Source organism: Labeo rohita, chromosome 8, assembly GCF_022985175.1.
Source record: "Labeo rohita strain BAU-BD-2019 chromosome 8, IGBB_LRoh.1.0, whole genome shotgun sequence".
NCBI lineage: Eukaryota > Metazoa > Chordata > Actinopteri > Cypriniformes > Cyprinidae > Labeo > Labeo rohita.
Genome location: NC_066876.1, coordinates 28461694 through 28482770, shown reverse-complemented (window position 1 = coordinate 28482770; position 21077 = coordinate 28461694). Strand labels below are relative to the sequence as shown.

Below are 21077 nucleotides of genomic sequence, written 5' to 3'. Positions count from 1 at the left end.
AAAAAATACAGGATATACATACATATATATCTTTTATATATACATCATATATAAAATGAAATATGACGTTTATTTTTGTTTTTGTATATATAGGCAACAATGGTAAAACTTATAGTGAATGATATTATATACCAGCATTAACTAAAATATACAATATGTGAGGTACATGTAAAAAAAAAAATGTTTAAATATTTGTTTATTTAATTTGTTTTTTTTTTAATCAAAAATTTATATTAAAGAAGATAATGAAAGAAAATATACAAGATAATTATATATATATATATATATATATATATATATATATATATATAACAATCCTTTACATAAGTGTCATATTTAAAATATAGAACAGAATAGACGAGATGAAAATATAAACATTGTATATAAAATTAAATATGTATTGCCTAATATTTCAAACATGTGAATGAGTTTTTTATAAAAAAAAATTAAAATAAATAAAATAAAAAATAAATTAAAAAGTAAAGGCTTTTTGGTAACACTTTACAATAAGATTTACAACAAGAACTATATAAATATATTTAAAAGATAATTATATTATATTATATTATATTATAAATTATGGGGAGGCCTATATATATTTATATATATATTTATACAAATAAATATTTATATATTTATATAACTGTATAAAAATGCATATAAATGCATATATAAGTACATACAAATTTATATATATATATATATACACATATATATAAAACGTGGAAACAAAAAAAATTGTGAAGTTGAATGAGTTTTGCATTCTACAAAAAAAAAAAATAAATAAATAAAGACCTTTTGGTAACACTTTACAATAGGGTTCTATTTGTTAACATTAGTTAACTTCATTTGTTAAAATGAAATAACAATGAAAAATACTTGTAAGCATGTATTAATCTCAGTTAATAAGAACTAGATAAATATCATATTTAAAAGATAATTATATTATATTATAAAATGAAATATATGGGCAGGCCTATATATATATTTATATAATTTTTATACAAATAAATATTTACATATTTCTATAAATGTATATACATTTATATATAAATGCATTTAAATTTATATATATATATACAAATATATCAAGCATGCGGAAACAAAAATAACTTTGTGAAGCTGAATGAGTTTCGCATTCTACAAAAAAAAAATTAAAGACTTTTTGGTAACACTTTACAATAAGGTTCCATTTGTTAACATTAGTCAACTACATTTGTTAACATGAAATAATGAAAAATACTTGTAAGCATGTATTAATCTCAGTTAATATTAATTTCAACATTTACCGATGCATTATTAAAATCCAAAGTTATATCTGTTAATACGGGTTTATTTTAATTTAACAAGGCATACAAAGCATATATTTGATATAGTGAGTCTGCCACTCTGTTAAGCCTGTTGAACTGTGTTTACAATCCCCGTCCTTTTTTTCCTTCACATTGAAAGCGAGTTAATTGATCCACGTAAGCCCTCTAGATTTGGCAACTTCTCTTTCTTTGGAGAAGCTTTCCGGCTCATTAAAGATTTAGAGGAAATTTCAGTCACTCAGCGCCCACAGGAGATGCCGTTGCATTTTTACTCAGCGCCTTGCTTTTTTTCTTTCCTCTTCTTGCATGATGTTATATACCGCTGGAAGCTCTGGTTGTATGTAGCGCTAGCTAATGAGGGAGAGAGAGAGAGAGTATAAAGGATGGGGAGGGAGGAAGGATCTCAGCTTAGCTAAGCAGAAAGATGACCCATCACTGCATACAGTACACTGTATCTGAACATAGACCGAGATTCAAAGCCTCCATTGTGTATCATCCCCACACGTACTGTTTGAATGAAATCGCTCTATTTAGTCGCAAAGCCATATGAGGAATAATCCTATTGGCTCGTTTTAGCAACACATTAACAGCCAGGACTATATATAGCAGGTAGAGTAACTGCACACTCTCGCAACGTACCATGGGAAAACCAAAACATTTGGTCCTGATTTTTTCTCTAACCACGTCTGGAAAACATCACTCCTCCGGTTATGAATTGTCTTGTTTGTCACTGAAAAAACCTTAGTTTTTGCCTTTTCTTATGAATTTTACATGCGCATCCTCCCCCATCCTGTACTCCCAAAGGGGGTTGAGTTTGTCCCCATGTGTCCACATGCAATAATCCCCCCATCTGCTTGTTTTCATGCCGCCTCAGGTCTTGGGGATTCTTCAAATCGCCACGTCTTCATGTAGTCATTTGCATTCCTCATATTGCGTTCTTTAGTTGTTTCAAAAACAGCATGCTCATTCTTGTATTGTTTTCACAATTAAGCCCTTTCCTTTTTGACGGCATCAACAAAACAACATCATTTCTCCAGATTAAAAAAATATATCTCTCTTATACAGAGCTGTAATTACAAAAGATACCAAAGTCTGGTTCAGTTGGTTGTGTGAATGCAGATTTTCTGAAAGCGGCTTTGGTTGATGTAAACAGAAGTATGTTCTGAAAGCAAAAGCAAACCGTTATTGATCACGTATAATTCGCATCTTCGCACACGCTCAAGTCACACTTATAGACTGTAATTCATTCTCAAAGCTGCTTGTCTATGAATAAATTGCCTTCTGCCAGCAGCTCGCTTTCACTTGCAATGCGTCCCGCAGAAGACAGATGACAGAAGTGCCGTTCTGTGCGTGTAGTTTTGATGGTAAATCCACAGGGACAAATACTTCAAAGACAGTCAATCTGGCATATACATTTTTGCAAAACTGAAAAAACAACCCACCTATATGTACGAATCACTGCAATTTGGACTTTTTTTTCAGAACTGCGAGTTTATATTTCTTAATTGCAAGTCATATACTCGCAATTACAAGTTTACATCTTGAAAGTTCGACTTTGCAAGTTTATATTTCTTAATTGCAACATTTTGCAATACTGACTTTTTTCCTCAGAATTGCATGTTATAAACTCTCAGTTGTGAGTTTACATATCATAATTCAGACTTTTTTTCTCAGGATTGTAAGTAATAAACTCACAGTTGTGAGTTTACGTTTCATAATTTAGACTTTTTTCATAGATTTGTGAGTTATAATTTGACAAATTCAGAAATGTGAGAAAAAAAGTCAGAAGTGTGAGATGATAACTCAAAATGATGAGGAAAAAGTCAGAGTTGTGAGATAAAAAGTCGCAGTTACCTTTTTTTTTATTCTGCAGAAATAAGCTTCCATAATGTTAAATAATAAAGTGCTCTCTGCTCATTCTGTCTCTTATTTCCCCTCCATTTATCTCTACAAGTAGTAGAATTCATAGTATCATTATTATCTTATCAATATTATTGTTAGTTTTTTTTCCCTTTTCTTAAGCACCACCACCACCAAGTTCAATTAAAATGACAAATATGCATTCACACATGGTTACCAAGTTTTAACTCTAAAATTTATAAAGTTCTATTATTAAATAATGATTGATTATCATAATATCATATTGTAATGCTTGACTTACTTAAGATTACATTTACATTTATTCATTTAGCAGATGCTTTTATCCAAAGTGACTTACAAGTGGGGAATACATCAAGCGATTAGTCCTAAAGAGGCAAAACGACTTAGGAAGTTCTCATAATACCATATAGCAGGCATTGTTCAGATAAGTACAAGCTAGAAAGGAAAAGATATTTAAAAAGCTTTGCCATCTTACAAATATGCCTTTATTATATATATATATATATATGTGACCCTGGACCACAAAACCAGTCATAAGGGTCAATTTTTCAAAATTGAGATTAATACATCATCTGAAAGCTGAGAAAATAAGCTCTCCATTGATGTATGGTGTGTTATGATAGGAAAATGTTCGGCCGAGATACAACTATTGAAAATCTGGAATCTGAGGGTGCAAAGAAATCAACATATTGAGAAAATTGCCTTTAAAGTTGTCCAAATGAAGTTCATAACAATGCATATTACTAATCAAAAATTAAGTTTTGATATATTTACAGTAGGAAATTTACAAAATATCTTCATGGAACATGATCTTTACTTAATTTCCTAATGATTTTTGGCATAAAATAAAAATCAATAATTTTGACCCATACTATGTATTTTTGGCAATTGCTACAGATATACCCCAGCGACTTAAGACTTGTTTTGTGGTCCAGGGTCACATATATATATGAAGAGTTTGGTTCTAAAATGCTATAAATCCATTTTGATTAATTTGAGTAAAAATGTGGCAAGATGAAAACCACTATTTTTATTTCAAATTTTCACGTAGCATCTTTAGATTATAATAATATGAAAAATTCAAATCCAGATTTAGATTTTTAAAGATTTATTATAAAACTATTATAAAAAATGCAATAAATCCATCAGGGCTCTATGCTTACTTTTCTTAAAAAAAAAAAAAAATTAGGAGCACAGTCAAAATTTGACAAGCACCTTCTAATCAATAATCAGAAAGTCTGATCAAAAATTAGCCTTGCCATTATGAGGTGATATTTGACTCCTTAAAGTGAATTAAGAGGGAATTTTGTTTTTACCTTTGTAATGGCATTGTTCTAACTAATTTTCTAATCTAAATTTCTAATTAAAACAACAGAATAAGAACAAGTAGATATAAGAATAAGTTACCAATCAAATGAAATCAGTATTAACAACATATATTTGTAAACATGTGCAGTGTGTGGTAAGAGACTTATTCATCATACAGTGTAGATAGCTTCGCTTATAACGCGAGTGTTTTTTAAAATGCATAAACTTGCACTAGAATAGTCTAGGCTGATCATCCTGGGTGTATATGACTAGCTTCTTTCAGATGAATGCAATTGGAGTCTAATAAAGTGCATCCGTCCATAATAAAATGTGCCTCACATGGCTCCCAGGGGTCTCCTGTAGCGTTTTTGTAAGAAAAATATCCATATTTAAAACGTAAGATTTACTATTAATCTAGCTTGCGCTAACTGCTTTGACCAGGGGCGTGGCAGTACTGAAACACAGTCTAAGCTGTTCGCCAATCGCAACGCAGTGGGACAGTTAACCAGTCATAACACATTTCCTTTTTTCGGAGGGCGGGACTTCATTAAACCCAGAACTAATCAAGCCTTTAGTGCCAGGCTGGGAGAAAGGTATTGTAATCATGTAAATTATGTGAAAAATAATGCGTTTTTCGAACCACCAAGCATGAGAGCATGTTCTAGTACACCCCCAAAACAAAATCAAGAATTTGAAATAGAGCATAATAGGACCCCTTTAAGATAAGCATGGAGTTGGGGTACTGTCTGAACCCAGATGTGTAGTAAAAGAAAAAAAAAAAAAAACATTGCCTGCCAAATATCTTCCTTATATGTATCTGTTTCCCTCCTTTTATGATGTAGTGTATAATCCTAATTGGTCAATCATTACACCACCTCTCTTTTACAATGTATAAAAAGTGATGTTTGGACAATTCAATTGTGGACAGAGACCCATCTCCAAGTTCATGACTCTTCCCATGTCCCCTGCATGCCTGAGTAAAATGGGGACTGAGAAAATTCTGGCAGCGCTGAAAGATAAAATGTTCGAAATTTCTAACACACAGAAATCAAACTCTCATTCAGTGATCAAACCAAGCATAAAAACAGTCTGAAAACACATCTGAAATGCCTTTGAAAGGCACTCCAAATCCATTAAACTTCAGAAACATTACTAAGTTGACTAAATAGGCTAAAAATGGTTTGATAATATATTTGCATATTAAAGCCCTGTTCTGGCACTCTCTGGGACAGTTGAAACTCTTGTGCAAGTCACTTTCTGGCTGATATAATTAGGCGACTGTATCCCTCTGAAGCTGTTCGGCACCAGCTGTTATATGACTGGATGTCCAGAGGGAGCTGCCTTCATTGTAATTAACTCACGCCGCAGAAAAAAAGAGGGCCACCTCTCCAGGTACGAGACTAGTGGTCAGTCCGGTCTGCACGAGCTCTACACAGCTTGTTAGCGGTGGTCAGAACATTTCATACTACCACAAACACTGGAACATTTTGTATTCGAGCCCCATTTTTGTGAACAAAATCTCCTGATTCATCTTGTTTATTTTAAGAACGCACATCCGTCTTTCTTTCTCGGTCAGCCCCTATAAACAGATCCTCTGTGCAATGTGGATTCTCCTGGGCAGTGTTGAAGCTTACTGTATATTAAATGTGCAGTGCAGTCATACTTGTGCAGACAGGTCAGGATTTCCCATTGAAAGGTGTGTGATGCTAATGAGAAGGTCACATTCAGCTAAAGTCAAAAGGGTACTATTTAAGATTTTGTGACATTTTAGCATCAATTGCTAGCAACATTCAGGCTAAATAGTTTGCTGTGGTACCTTAGCTGACATGGGATCGGTGAAGTCAGATTATCCACTGGGAAAGATCCAAGTAATGACACAGGGATCACAGGGTCCTGGAAAAACTTCACTGCTGTTCCAGGATGCTGCTGTTAGCTGTGCTTTGTAGTCTGTCTTCAAAAAACACAGCACATTACAGTTTGTTTATTGGTTTTGAGAAGATATTTTAACTTCAAAAGTATTTAAGTCAAATATTTAAACATTTAAATTAAATGTTAAATCATTAAATATTATTTTATCGATTAATTAAAAACAGAATGTTAGAAAAGTTCATAGCAACTAATGTACAAATACATAAATAGTAATGTTTTAATATCAAAAGTAATTCAGCCATCACAAACACCGCTGACATCAGAAGTTAAATAAATATTAATTAAATAAATAATAATTAAATATTAATAAAGTCAATAGCAAAACATGTCCACATGTGATATTTATGAATAGTAACATTTTAATATCGAAAGTAATTTGGACATCAGACAATACAGACTTTTTTTTTTGCTTTGATATCAGAAGTTATTTAAATATTTAAATTAAATATTTTTAATATATTATGTATACTATTATTATCTAATATATATTTATAATAAATATATTAAGTATTTATCAAACACTTTAATATCAGAAGTTAGTTAAATAAGTATTATTTAATTTAATAATTAATCTAAATTAATCTAATCTAATTAATCTAATCTAAAATCTAAATATTAGTACACTACACAGCAATCCATGAATTTTTATATTTATTAATACAAATCTTTTAATGCCAAAAGTAATTCAGCCATTACAAACAACAATTAATAATAATAATAATAATAAATAATAGAAGTTAGTAAAAATAAATAAACATATTATGTAACTGAATAATTAATAATTAAAATAGTAAAATTCACAACAATCTGTTTACTAAATTATTTTCAAATATATTAAGAAATGTTTTAATATCAAAAGTAATTCAGACACCACACAGCTTTGATATCAGAAGTTATTTAAATATTTAGATTAAATATTTATAATAAATATATTATATAATATATATTTATAGTACATATTTTAAATATTTACCAAACACTGTGATATCAGAAGCTATTAAAATAAGTATTATTTAATTTAATAAATAATATTTAAATATTAGTACATTGCACAGCAATCCATTATATATATATATATATATATATATATATATATTCATACAAATATTTTAATAAATATATAAATATTATGTAACCAAATAATTAATAATTAAATCAGTCAAATTCACAACAATCTTGCTGTCTTTACTACTTTATATTTAAATTTATTAATAAATGTTTCAATATCAAAAGTAATTCAGCCATCACAAACAGATATCAGAAGTTAGTTAAATAAATATTATTTAACTGAATAAATAATAATTAAATATGAGTACAATTCATAGAAATCCATTTACATGTGATATTTATGAATAGTAATATTTTAATAGCAAAAGCAATTCAGACATAACAACAGCTTTGAAATCAGAGGTTATTTAAATATTTAAATTAAATATTTATAATAAGTATATTATATATACTATATGTATATTATTATTATATAATATATTATCAAACACTTTGATATCAGAAGTTATTTAAATAATTCTTATTTAATTTAATAATTATTATTTAAATATTAGTACATTACATAGCAATACATAAACATATATTTATTAATATTAATATATTAATACAAATTAATACATATTAATACAAATATTTGAATGTCAAAGTAAGTGTACAACAATACAAACAGCTTTATTAATAGAAGTTATTAAAACAAATAAATATTACATAACCGAATAATTAATAATTAAATTAGTAAAACTCAATCAGTTTACTGTTTACTGAATTATTTTAAAATATTAAGAAATATATTTTAGCCATCACAAACAGTTTTGATACCAGAAGTTATTCAAATAAATAATCATTATTTAACTGAATAGTTTTTATTATTTAATTTACAATTAAATATCAGTCGAATTCACAGCCATCCATTTATATGTATATTTATTAGCAAAACTTTTTTAATATCAAAATGTTCAGCTATTACAAACATTTTTGATATGAGAAGTCATTTAAATTAAATATTAATGTAGTAAAAAATGCAAAACAAAAATAGAAATGTGGTATTCGTGAAGTGAATATACATTGAATTGCTCATAAAAGTTGCTTTAATTCATCTAGATTAAGTAGTTTTTAACTTGGACCCCTGAATCCATTCATATGTATTCACAATGTGTTTTTTCTTAATAAATTGCGTAATTGTTCTGATCCGATCACAATTAGTCATGGTCTCAAGTTCTGCTGTGAATTCTCCAGTGACATTAGCCAACACATCCACACATGTCTACCGGAGGAGGCCAAAGCATCGTATTGTCTGTTTACTGACACGAGTTCCTGCTGCTAAGCAGTGGGCGAACATTTCTCTTTAGACGTGACGCCATTCCTGCGAGGATAGCTGGAGGTTTAGTGTAAGAACCACCTGCCGCAGCAGTTGGACTGGATTTGTATGACACGGAGAAAGACGGCAGGATTGAGTCAGAGGGCTGAGTTAGGCTAAGGTGCTTCCTGGTTATGGATCAAAGTGCTAAGGTACTCCAGATGGTTGGAACAGGTAGCCCGAATTATTTCCTAATGAAAGCTAATGGTCCATGAAGACACTTGGCCCGAGAAACGTTCAAGTGTGCCGGCTATAAAACAATAACTATCCCTGGACATCGATCTGTCAGTTTTAGAGGCTGCAGTGTGTGCTGAGACTTTTAACTCCTCAAATGTTTGTTGTGTGAGGGCTGATGCTTACTTACAGGGGAATTAAGGGTTCAAGGGTGACCAGATGGCAATCTATAGGCTAATCCGTACACCTGGTGTGTCACTAGGGCAAAGGTTCAAACCCTGAAATCACAGTAGCCACGGGAACTTTAGAATGGGGTTATCGAAACGGAAAGACATAAAACAACACTTTTTTTTTTTTTTTTATTTAAATAAACGAGATATCCCTTTTAATGCGTATTTTTATAAATAAATACATATTTTTTTTACATTTATTTTGTCAAATTTATATACACTATGATTTGGTCAGTAAGATTTTTTTTTAAATGTTTTTGAAAAAAGTCTCTTATACTTACCCAGACTGCATTTATTTGATCCAAAATGTTAGTATGAATAGCTATAAAAACCTGTTTTTAAAAATTGATGAGATATGATTTTTAATATGTTTATTTTTTATATATTGCATTTAAAATTAACATATTTTCTATATTTTTAAAAAAAATATTTTTTTTATGTTTCTGTTTGGTCAGTAAGGTTTTGTAATGAGCCTGTTATGCTCACCAAAGGTACGCTTATTTTATCAAAAATATTACAATTTAAAATATCTATTTTCTATTATATTTAAAAAATATAATTTATTCCTGTGATGGCAAAGTTGATGTCACATGATCCATAAGAAATCATTATAATATGCTGATTTAAAACTTTTTTTTACTATTATCAGTGTTGAAAACAGTTGTGCTGCTACATATATGATATTAATATCAAAAGTAATTCAAATACCACAAACAGCTTTGATATCAGAAGTTATTAGTATGAATTATTTATTATAAATTTAACAAGGAATGTTTTAATATTAGTACATTGCATAGCTATATATGTATATATAATAATATTTTTGATAGCAGTAGTTATTTAAAAAAATATGATTTAATTTAATAATTATTTTTTTTATTAATACATTGCAAACTATTTGAATGGCAAAAGTAATACAGCCATTACAAACAGCTTTAATAATAGAAGTTATTCAAATAAATAAATATTATATAACCGAGTAATTCAAAATTAAATTAGTAAAACTCACATATATAAAATATTTATGAAACACTTTGATAGCAGTAGTTATTTAAATAACTATTATTTTATTTAATAATTAATGTTTTAATATTAGTACATTGCATAGCAATCCATTAACATTTATATTTATTAATACAAATATTTTAATGCCAAAAGTACACTGCCCTCCAAAAGTTTGGAAACACACCTAGCAAAGTGTGGTTTTGGACGATATCAGCATAAATCCTTACCATTTTTTGGTGCAAATACATTAAAGTAACTTGACATTATCATTGAAGACCAGCAATAATAATTTTCATTTTGATTACATAATAATGGCAATATATACATGTCAAAGTCAGACATGCCCCTTTGCCAGCTGTGCTGCCTGGTTACTGGTTTAAAATTGGCCCAGATTTTAAAAGATTTTTGGGTCAGCACACCTTAATAGCTGCAACAACTGATTGCCAATTAAGTTTAGAATACAATGAATTTAGGCCCAGATTATGCAGAGCTGTAATAGCTGCTAATGGTGGATATTTTGATGAATCGAAAATTTAAGTTTTTTCTATGTATAAACTGTTTATGTAATAAAATATGTTTTGAGTTTGTGCTGTCCCTTATCAGTGCAAAATTATCACAAATTAAAAAAGATTCATGCCAATATTGTCCAAAACCCCACTTTTCTAGGGCGTTTCCAAAAAAGCATCTGCTAAATGACTAAACGTAAATGTAGTGTTTGCTATAAAACCCATGCAACAAATCTTATATACTTAAATATTTAATATGTTTCTTTTTTATTATTACTTGTTTATCTTTAATTTTGTACCACTCTTTGTTTGACCTTTTATCTTCCTTTTTTTTTTGTAGGAAAACCCATACCTGTGTAGTGACGAATGCGATGCCTCCACCAAAGAACTCGCCCATCCTCCAGAGCTGATGCAAGACCGCGAACGAACCGGACTCATCACGTACTGGCAGACTGTAACATGGAGTCGTTACCCTGAGCCTCTTCTTGTCAACATATCCTTATCCTGGAACAAAAGCCTGGAGTTAACAGATGACATCCAGATAACCTTTGAGTACGGGCGGCCCACGATAATGGTGCTGGACAAGTCCCTGAATTACGGACGAACCTGGCAGCCTTACCAGTACTATGCTGACGACTGCATGGATGCCTTCGGGATGTTGCCGAAGAGGGTGCAGGATCTGTCGGCCACGAATGTGACAAGAGTCATATGTACAGAGCAATACTCTCGCTGGGTCGGGTCTAAGAATGAGAAGAATGTGCGGTTCGAGGTCCGGGAACGCTTCGCCATATTTGCTGGGACGAAATTACAAAACATGGACAACTTGTACACACGCATGGAGAGTATGAAAGGCCTCCGAGACTTTTTCACCTTCACAAACCTGCGGCTTCGGCTGCTGAGACCAGCGCTCGGAGGAACGTACGTACAAAGAGACAACCTGCTCAAGTACTTCTACGCCATCTCCAATATCGACATACCAGCAAGGTAATGATGCACAACACTGTGTTCGTCTTACTTATGGATAGTTTTTGCTTGTTTAAAGTGTTAGTTCACCCAAAAATTAAAATTGTGTCATTAATTACTCACCCTCATGTCATTTCAAACCTGTAAGAGCTTGCATAGACGGCAAGGGACCTACCATGGCCAAGGCATAGAAACGTAGTAAGGACATCCTTAACATGGTCCATGTGACATGGTTCAACTGTAATTTTATGCTACGAGAATACTTTTTGTGCACAAAAAAAAACTAAAATAATTACTTTATTCCACTATTCTTCTCCCACAAGTTACCGTCTTTCTCCATTGTGGAGATTACCATGAACGAAAAACAAAGATGAATGAATGTCTTATAGGTTTGGAACAGAATTTTCATTTTTGGGTGAACTATCCATGTAAACGTTCATTTCCAGTTGGGGTTTTTCACTGTGATACCATAAAATAACCATTTTTGGTTCCCAAAAGAACCTTTCAGTGATCAGTTCTTAAAAGAACCATTTTTTCTTAGTGTGAAGAACATTCAAAAAATCTAAACATTCTAAAATGTCTGATCATTCTAAAAAAGAAACTTTGGAGTAATGGAAAGGTTCCATGGATGTTCTTCATGAAACCATTGATGCCAGTAAAGAGCCTTTATTTGAGAGAAAGAGTAGAGATATTACAGGAAATTATGGGAGAAGAGAACAGTATCAGAACACAGGAGCAAATAATTATATTTCAGAAATTTGATATAAGAACAGACATCTTAACCAGTAGACCAGGCTTACAAAGTTCTGCTCTTCTAAACTGAAATCACTGGATGTGCAGAATGAACCCAATCTTCCAGGGTGGTCGTTTCACATAACCTTATGAAATATGAATGCACCAAACCTTCATCTTTGTGGGATTGATGAATTTGGGTCTCATGAAGATACTTTGGAGTTGCAAAGCCTTGAAGATCTTCCATGCTGACTTGGCATTGAGACTTGGCAATGCTTTAGGTTTCATCAGCTATCATTTTTTTAACTGTTTTGATAAATATTGCATGCATGCATACATATCTTAAAGGGACAGTTCAACCATAAATAAAAATTCTGTTATTAATTACTCACCCTCATGTCGTTTCAAACCTGTAAGACCTTCGATAATTTTCAGAACACAAATTAAGATATTTTTGATGAAATTCTAGACATTTCTGACCCTGCATAAACAGCAACATAAACACCACATTCAAGGCCTAGAAAGGTAGTAAAGACATAATTAAAATCCAAGTGACATCAGTGGTTCAACCATAATTTTATAAAGCTACGAGAATCCTTTTTGAGCAAAGAAAACAAAAACAACTTTATTCACTCTACTAATTACTTCCTCGCGATCACGAGTACCACGAGTTGAGCACTAATGCAGGAGGCTTCTGTCAAGTTATGTGGCTGCTGTATGTATTTCTGCACTGTGGACAAACAGAACAGATCTCTTAAAGAGCAGGTTATATGTTTTTTTTAAAGTGTCCTAATATTGTGCTGAAGTCCCCTACAGCAGGTTTAACTGCATCTCAAAAAACATTGTAATTTTCTCAGAATATACATATTTATACATAAAGTAATTTGTCAATGATTTTGAAATGGTTCGTTCAAGGAGTTCTGAGTGAAATGTCTGTAAACCCCTGCCTTCCATAAGCCTACGCTGCTCCGATTGGTCGGATGGCCAAGCCTGTTGTGACTGGACAGAGAGGAGTACTTGAGCAAGTTAGCAAGCGCTACCATCTGTGTTGCAAAGTCTGTGGTTGTTTTTGATATCTGCGACCCCAATAACGTCATATTTAGCCCCTGCATTGCAAATTTACTAGGGGAACTCCAACAAAAAGCATGTATTTTACACCCCGGAATGCGATTTTTAACGGGGGAACCCCCTCGTGTCCACAATTGGGCTTGTTTTGAATAGCAATTGGGCAGGTTTGTTGAGAAAACCTGGCAATCCTGCAGCTTTACATAAAAGAATAATATAGTGCTATAATGTTTTTAAATTAATTACATAAAAACATTTTGTGTAAAGGAGAAGTTCACTTCCAGAACAAAAATGTACAGATAATTTACTCACCCCCTTGTCATCTAAGATATTCGTGTCTTTCTTTCTTTCTTCAGTTGATAAGAAATTATGTTTCCTGAGGAAAAAATTTCAGGAATGCTGAATGCAGCTTTAAATGGCTCTAAACAATCCCACCCAAGGAAGAGGGTCTTACCTAGCAAAACGATTGGTCATTTTTGAAACAAATTGACAGTTTATATACTTTTTAACCTCAAACCCTCATCTTGTCTAAGTCTGCATGAACTCTGTTTTTCCGGTTCAGTACGGTCAATACAGTTAGGGTATGTCGAAAAACTCCCATCTTGTTTTCTTCCCCAGTTTCAAAATTGCCCTATATCGCTGCAGAAGTACCGACCCAGTGTTTACAAAGTGAACATGCAAAGAAGATCAAATGCCCTTTACATAAAAATAGGTAAAACAGCGATGTAGGAAGATTTTGACGTTGAAGAAGAAAACAAGACCGGAGTTTTTCGACATACTCTAACTGTATTGACCCGGATTACACAGACAACGCATGCGCATCACAGAGACGAGACAAGACGAGCATTTGCGGTTAAAAAGTATATAAATTGTCAATTTGTTTTGAAAATGACCGATCGCTTCGTTAGATAAGCCTCTTCTACCTTGGCTGGGATCGTTTAGAGCCATTTGAAGCTGATTTAAACTGCATTTTGGAAGTTTAAACTGCAAATATGCTAATGTGTTACAGAGTGATGTCGATCGGTTACAAGCAAAGGATTTGAAAGTATGATGACTCGTTAAGGCAATTCTGAATCGACTCCTTTTGAGAGGCAATATCTTAATGTATAATGCAACTTTGGAGACTGTTCACATAGAATAGCTAATATTACACACTACACAAAAAAAAGATATTCCTCAAAAACCCACATGACCTGCTCTGTAAATGTAATGATTATTGGCCAAATAGTGGGAGGGCAATATAGTTTTTTCCATGCACCATCAGAAAACTTCAAAGTTCAGCCTATGCTGATCTATCTTGATAAATGTCCATAGAGAAGCATCTTGGCACATTTCAAACTAGTTGTTCTATACGTTCAAGTGATCAGTTGGCACACACGGCTATGATAAAAACATCTAACAGTGAAGGGGAATCAATGCACGGCCCAAACCTCCGGTAATGCAAACCCTCAATCAATACTTATTCTGGTATGTCAGAGAGGAAATTGTTTTAACGGCGACAGGGAATGGGACGGGTTAAGTAGACAAATGGACAAGCGGAAAGCGGCCTATCAAGAGTGCTGACTGATGTTCCAGTGTTTCACAATGAGAGCGGCACTGGAGTGGAAATGTTAAGCTAATACCCAGCGGAAATACGTCCTGGGATATTTTATGCAGTCCACAATATTGGGATGCGTTTCAGCAGCATTTGAATAATAAAAATGGCACGGCCTCCCCGATGGCCTGCCTCTGCGAGTACTCGTCTAAATGGAGTCTGCGGGGTCAGTGGGTGTTGGGCACGATAATCAGATCAGACTCTACGACCGGTGACGCTTCCTGCATCGCGGCCCATTTCCTCCGTCATCAAGTATGCGCTAATAATCAGTGCTAATGGCCTATAATAACATGGGCCAAGAATCCTTAATTGAGGAAGATGAAGTGTTGCTTGTTTAAAGCAATTAAGGTACGCTGTTAATTTCCCTATTTATCTCTTTATTTTGTGGCTTGTTTGCCAGGAGATGTTATGTGCGCTCAGATAATGATGTTTGCCTTTTCATCCAAAGTGCCAGCAATACTACTAACTCATATTCCCGCAGAACGCATCTAAAAATAGCCTGACTGAACAATGAAAACATATTCCTTAGTTGTTTTTTCGTGCTGTTTTGATGACATTTGTGAAAAATCTTCTTGATCAGCCCTAAAAAGCAATGTTTAGGAGGCATCGTGCCATACAGCGCGCCACACGTCGGTGAACATAATGAGACACTATCATTCTCCCTGTGAAGAATCAGATTTTTTTTTGTGCAAAGCTAATATGTGAAAAGATAAGACTTGCGTTTTATCCTCACCTTCTCCTCCCTGCTCCGGTTTGCTGCAATCTGACGTGAGATACAAGACAGTTCACAAATAGGCGTCCCAGTAGATGGACCGGATTTGGAAACGGCAGGAGAGCGGGAGGGTGGGCTTGTGTTCCATCAGACAAATATCCCAAAGACATTGCTTGAACCTTAATTAAACCTGGGAAGGGAGGAAATAAATAAATAAGCACAATTCCCAGGGTTCATGTTAATTTATGCAAAGACTGGTGTTCGCATCGGATCGGATGCATCTCCTGTTCCCGTTCCTCCTGAATCCTCACATGAAACCCTTCTGAACATCCAGATACTGCAGCCTCGATATTACATATCAAAGAAGCCAGGAATGGCTGCTGAATTTAGCAGAAGGGATTTTGGAGAAATATCGCTGTTTTATTAATATACAGAGAACCTGATAGGCCATTACTAAAGATCAAGGTCGAACGGAAATAAAACGGGATCAGAACTCGCATCTTAGAGATGTCCTTGGGCCTACGTTGGCAAAGAGACAGAGGCTACGGAGGGAAGGTGAGATGCAGGAAGCTCCAGAGGTGCCACGAGGACAACATCAGGATCATTCCGTCTTTATCACACGTGTGTGGGCACAAACTCTATCATGAAAGGACCGCCGTGAAGAGGTGTTTTGTAGAGAGTCAAGATTCACTCAGAGATTGATTCACACCCACACTTGGATTGTGCTGTTGTGCACTTGTATTAAATGTAAGTGTTTGTGATTTCAATCATTTAATCACCAGACCTGAAAAAAAACAGCAAGACATAGTGGGATATGCATAGAAAAAAGTTAAAAAGAACATACCAGTCAAAAGTTTGAACACACCTACTCGTTCTGTATTATTACCAGTGCTGGGGAAGCTATATTGACACTTCAGCTTTCCAACCTACTAACAAAAAGTAGCATTTTACATAGCAATACATACACATACACACTGTATACACATATACATGCATACAGTCATATAATGGCTCAAAAATAAAAAGGATCTCTTTAATTTACATAAAATATCTCTCAAATGAATCAGTGAATTGTTTTTTGAACCTGTTTATTTACATAAATCAGTTCACTAAAATGAACTGTTAAGTGAACAAATAGACTGGTGTTTGATTAAAGTTTGTACATATATACACTGTTGAAAAGTTTGGGTTAGGTAAGATTTTTTTTAATGAAATCTTTACATTTATTCAGCTAGGATGCATTAAATGGATTATCTTTTGAGCTTTCTATTCATCAAAGAATACTGAAAAAAATATATCAGTTTTCACAAAAATTTTAAATGTATAATGGAAAAAATGAAATGCAGAAAAATGAAAATAAATAAATAAAGTGAAATTTTGTTTTTTATAGGGCCCTATGAAATCTTATTTTAGCCCATATTCTATTTTTTTAATTACATATTTTTTTTCAAAATTCAGGGTTTTTTTTTCATTTGAATTTTTCTCGATTCCATTTTTTTCTGTTTTAATTTTTCTAGACTCTATTTTAATGGTTAAATTTTAAAAATATTAATCAAACAGCATTTTTAAGGCCTTATGAAATACGTTTTATTTTTTTCTCAATTTCAGTTTAGCAAATTCTGTGTTCCATTAATTTTCTAGGTTCCACTGAATGGTTTAATTCTGTTTTAATAATCAGAAAAAAAGCATTTTCATTAAAAAAAATATTTTATTATAAAATAATATATTAAATTTATATAAATAAATATTTTATAAAATTATTATTATTATTTACGGTGTATTTATTAATTTGTTATTTTATGTATTTCTTAGTGAGTAATGTATATCTGTCACAGTTTCTTCAAGTTAAACCAAACTTTTATTTTGATGGGTTGCTGTGAAGACCTTTAAGTTTCTGTTTGTATATGACATGATAGTTTTTCTCAAAAGAAACGATAAAATGCTCATGAATTGACTTTTAGAGCAGTTCTAGAGATTGTTTATATGTTCATGTACTCATATATTGAGGCGACAAAGGCTGAAAACACTGTGAGCGTTCAGTATGTGTGTAGTAAACAAACCTGTGTGGAACAGCACTGACACTTTAGGGTTGATATGCAACAGTCATCTGTGTTGATATTTAGTAGTCACGGGTTCTGTGGCAGGGGTCTGATGGGTAAAGTAAAGCAGCAGTCAGCTTTGGCCTCATAATCACGAACAGACGGATTCGCTAGATGTGTCTGAGATCTGGGCAGGACCATTTATTCAGTCTGACCCTCATTCACCTCCTTCATCGTTCCCATTAGGAAAATGTCAGTCTGTCAGAAAGGTGTCCTCTGGAGGAAGTGTAATCTCTGGACATCAGATGGCGTCTCTTGATTCTCTATGCAATTTCTGTGCTCTTTGAGAGGCACCTGAGCCCTGAATCTAAGGTGTAAGACTGGCAGAAAGAGTGTGAGAGACATTGGCAGGCTTGTCAAAAGAGAACTTGGGCAATTTGGAGCAGGACAGTTTGGGACAGATCACACGACACCAGTCAGGTGCTGTCAGACCCATCTGTCTTTTCTCTGAAACATTTGTTTCACTGAGGTTCTGAGGTTAAAATGTACTGTGAGATGTTACAAAAACAGTGAACGACACTGAAATACCTTCTGACCCTGGTGGATTGCCCTACTAGTCCAGTGCAGCTAGTTAGTGCTGGTTAGGCGTTGACTCTAGTACACACTTACAAAAAAGTACAGTGGGAGTCTTGGAAGTACCTTGAAGTAAAGACCAAATTCCTGAATGTCAGTATTCTAGCATAAGTATCATGGTACTGCCACAGTACTGTTTTTGTATGATGTAATTACTATGGTACATAAATACACCCTAATATTGAAGTTGTTTATTCAATGTTATTTACATTTTATTCCAAGTTCTTACAAAAATGCCATGGTATTACTACGGCAAATAACCAAAATAAATGCTAATACCATAGTGCATGTCCAAACAACATAGTAAGTGTTACTTACTACCATGTTACCATGGTATTTGCAAGGTGATACCATGGAACTACTATGGTAAATGTCCCAAAAAAGCTATTAAAACCAGGGTGCATGTCTAAAAACGTAGTACCATGTTACTTTTTGGTAAGTGTTACTTACAAAATGTTACTGTGCTGGTAGTTTGGTACAGTAATGTACCAAACTACCTAACCCTAACCCTAAGTATTACCATGTTACCATGGTATTTGCAAGGTGATACCATGGAACTACAATGGCAAATGTAAAAAAAAAAAAAAAAAAAAAATATTAAAACCAGGGTGCATGTCTAAAAACATAGTAGTACCATGGTACTTTTTGGTACGTGTTACTTACAAAATGTTACTGTGTTGTTAGAATGGTACAGTAATGTCATCGAGTGATAATACCATGGTACTTTGAAATTTACCATGGTACAGAAATTTGTGTATCATGGTAATTGCAAGGTGCCTCCAAAAATACACTACTAAGGTGAATGTAAATAAAAACCCCAGACAAACAAACAAAAAAGGCTAATAATACCATAGTGAACGTATGAAAGAACCATGGTAATGTGTGTTTTTGTAAGTATTATTTAAAAAATATTACATTGCTGGCTGTATAGTACAGTAATATCATCAGGTTGTAATACCATGATACTAGTATAATACCGTGGTACTGTTATGGTAAATGTCCAAAACAACCTTAGTAGTAACATCCTTTTTTTTTTTTTAATTAACTGTAGTGTAATAAATTATTTTTCAAAGCTGTAAAACACATTATTTCATAAGAAAATGTGGTAGCACTTTACAATAAAGTGTAATTTGTTAACATTAGTTAATGTATTAACTAACGTACAAACAATGAACGATACATTTATTACAGAATTTATTAATCTTTGTTAGTGTTAGCTAATAAAAATACAAATTGTTAGTTCATGTTAGTTCACAGTGCATTAACTAATGTTAACAAACACAACTTTGATTTTAATAATTCATTAGTAAATGTTGAAATTAATATTAATATTAACAAATGGTGAAGTATTGTTCATTCTTAGTTCATGTTACCTAAAGTACTTAACTAATGTTAATGGGGTGCTATTATGATTTTTCACTTTTTGAACTTTAGTAAGTGTGTGGTGTGTGTATCTTTGGGCATAAAAAAGATCTACAAGTTACAAATCTTAAACTCCACTCCAAAAGGAGATATTTTGTTTTTAAAAAATCCCTTTTCAAGAACTACAACGAACGGCTCCTTTGGACTACAACGCTTGTTTTCTGCATGCAATGATGTCACAACGCGGTCCATTAGGATATCATTAAAATAAATACGGCCTACGGAAATTCGCATTGTTGGAGGGAGGGTAGGGACGAGGTGGGGGATTAGCCTAACTTTAGCGATGTGGCTTCAACAAGCCGCAGCGCGGTGGGTATAAACACAAGCACTGACTAGAGTGGCTGCTTTAGAGCAGTAACGCGCCGCAGACGTGTGCAGTACAGGGGGTCAAAACACATGCCAAAGCCGCGATCTACTCCGGTTGCGCATGGGAGCCGTAACGTGCCGCAGATGTGTGCAGTGTGTGGTAAAAGACTTATTCATCATACAGTGTAGATAGCTTCACTTATAACGTGAGTGTTTTTTAAAATGCATAAACTTGCACTAGAATAGGCTAGGCTGATCAGTGATGATGTTCTTTGATAATGTTAGGCTGCTTTTAGTCTTATGCTGGAGCTGGTTTCAGGCAATGAAACTAAGTATGTAAATAATTAAATACATTAGCACGATAATCAAATGATCCTAGACGATCCTAGAATGCAATCGGGGGGTTAATAAAGGCCTCCTGTAGCATATCGATGTGTTTTTATAAGAAAAATATCCATATTTAAAACGTAAGAATCACTTTAATCTAGCTTGCGCTAACAGTTGTACACGAAACTTGCTTCTCTGACAAGGGGTGTGGCAGTACTGAAACACTGTCTAAGCTGTTCGCCAATCGCAATGCAGTGGGACAGCTAATCAATCACAAAACATTTTGTTTTTCAGAAGGCGGGCATTCATTAAACCCGGAACTAATCAAGCCTTAGGTGCCAGGCTGGAAGAGATGTATTGTAATAATGTAAATTATGTTAAAAAATAATGCGTTTTCCGAACCACCAAGCATGAAAGCATGTTCTAGTACACCCCCAAAACAAAATCAAGACTTTATAATAGAGCATAATAGGACCCCTTTAACTAATGAAACCTTATTGTAAAGTGTTACCAAATTTGGTAACAATTTACAATAAGGTGTCATTTGTTAACATTAATGTATTAACATAAACGAAC

At 33.2% G+C, this 21077-nt stretch overlaps 1 protein-coding gene across 2 annotated transcripts in view; it reads left to right on the top strand.

The window, feature by feature from the left end:
* The window catches only part of LOC127170352 (netrin-G2), a 97496-nt gene that overhangs the window by 11723 nt on the left and 64696 nt on the right, over nucleotides 1-21077 (top strand). For both annotated transcript variants that reach the window (XM_051118237.1, XM_051118236.1), the window contains exon 3: nucleotides 11049-11692. In XM_051118237.1, the coding sequence (XP_050974194.1) occupies nucleotides 11049-11692 (644 nt within the window). The remainder of the gene's footprint in view (nucleotides 1-11048; nucleotides 11693-21077) is intronic.